Raw genomic sequence first — 1,090 nt, 5'->3', positions numbered from 1 at the left:
CAGAGGCGAACAGACGTTTATCTCCCTCAACAGGACGAACAGAAACAGGAGGCCCCAACAGACATTTATCTCCCTCAACAGGACGAACAGAAACAGGAGGCCCCAACAGACATTTATCTCCCACAACAGGACAAACAGAAACAGGAGGACCTCCCCAACAGACACTTATCTCCCTCAACAGGACGAACAGAAACAGGAGGCCCCAACAGACATCTATCTCCCACAACAGGACGAACAGAAACAGGAGGACCCCCCAACAGACATTTATCTCCCTCAACAGGACGAACAGAAACAGGAGGCCCCAACAGACATTTATCTCCCTCAACAGGACGAACAGAAACAGGAGGACCCCCCAACAGACATTTATCTCCCCAACAGGACGAACAGAAACAGGAGGCCCCAACAGACATTTATCTCCCTCAACAGGACGAACAGAAACAGGAGGCCCCAACAGACATTTATCTCCCTCAACAGGACGAACAGAAACAGGAGGACCCCCCAACAGACATTTATCTCCCTCAACAGGACGAACAGAAACAGGAGGCCCCAACAGACATTTATCTCCCTCAACAGGACGAACAGAAACAGGAGGACCACCCCAACATTTATCTCCCTCAACAGGACGAACAGAAACACAGGCGTAGGAGTAACACAGAACTGAATTATCTCTCCCTTTCTGGTTCTGCGCGAAAGACAAAAGAGCATCGGCTGGACATGTCACCTTCGCGCGTCTAGAACGTATTCACAAAACTGCGCGCGTCCATGTCACAGTTGTAGGCGATAGGGGGCACTAATGTATGTTAATTAATACTTTACAAGCTTAAATGGGCGTTTTAACCTTAGTTTTATCTTCTTTCTCTCCATATACAGGACGTGAGGGCAGACACTGGGCGTATTGGTGGTACACATGAGAAATTGTAATGATTGGAGAGATACAGATACACTAATTAAAATGTTTTTATAAATGATGATATATGATGGTATCAATAATAGCTGTAATGACGTCAGGTACGAACATAATGGGAATTGTGACATGCATTAAATAATATCGATACGATTGGGGTTATCACTTAAAGGAAAAGGTGATTGC

General features: G+C 46.0%; 1 protein-coding gene across 1 annotated transcript in view; it reads left to right on the top strand.

Moving 5' to 3' along the window:
- LOC119592936 (ran-binding proteins 9/10 homolog) overlaps nt 1–735 on the top strand; it is an 8,686-nt gene extending 7,951 nt beyond the window's left edge. Inside the window, exon 2 of the mRNA XM_037941827.1 lies at nt 4–735. Within this exon, the coding sequence (XP_037797755.1) occupies nt 4–735 (732 nt within the window). The remainder of the gene's footprint in view (nt 1–3) is intronic.
- Nucleotides 736–1,090: the final 355 nt, after the last annotated feature.

The sequence above is a fragment of the Penaeus monodon genome, chromosome 31, assembly GCF_015228065.2.
Source record: "Penaeus monodon isolate SGIC_2016 chromosome 31, NSTDA_Pmon_1, whole genome shotgun sequence".
Lineage (NCBI taxonomy): Eukaryota > Metazoa > Arthropoda > Malacostraca > Decapoda > Penaeidae > Penaeus > Penaeus monodon.
This window is presented reverse-complemented; position numbering and strand designations above follow the sequence as displayed.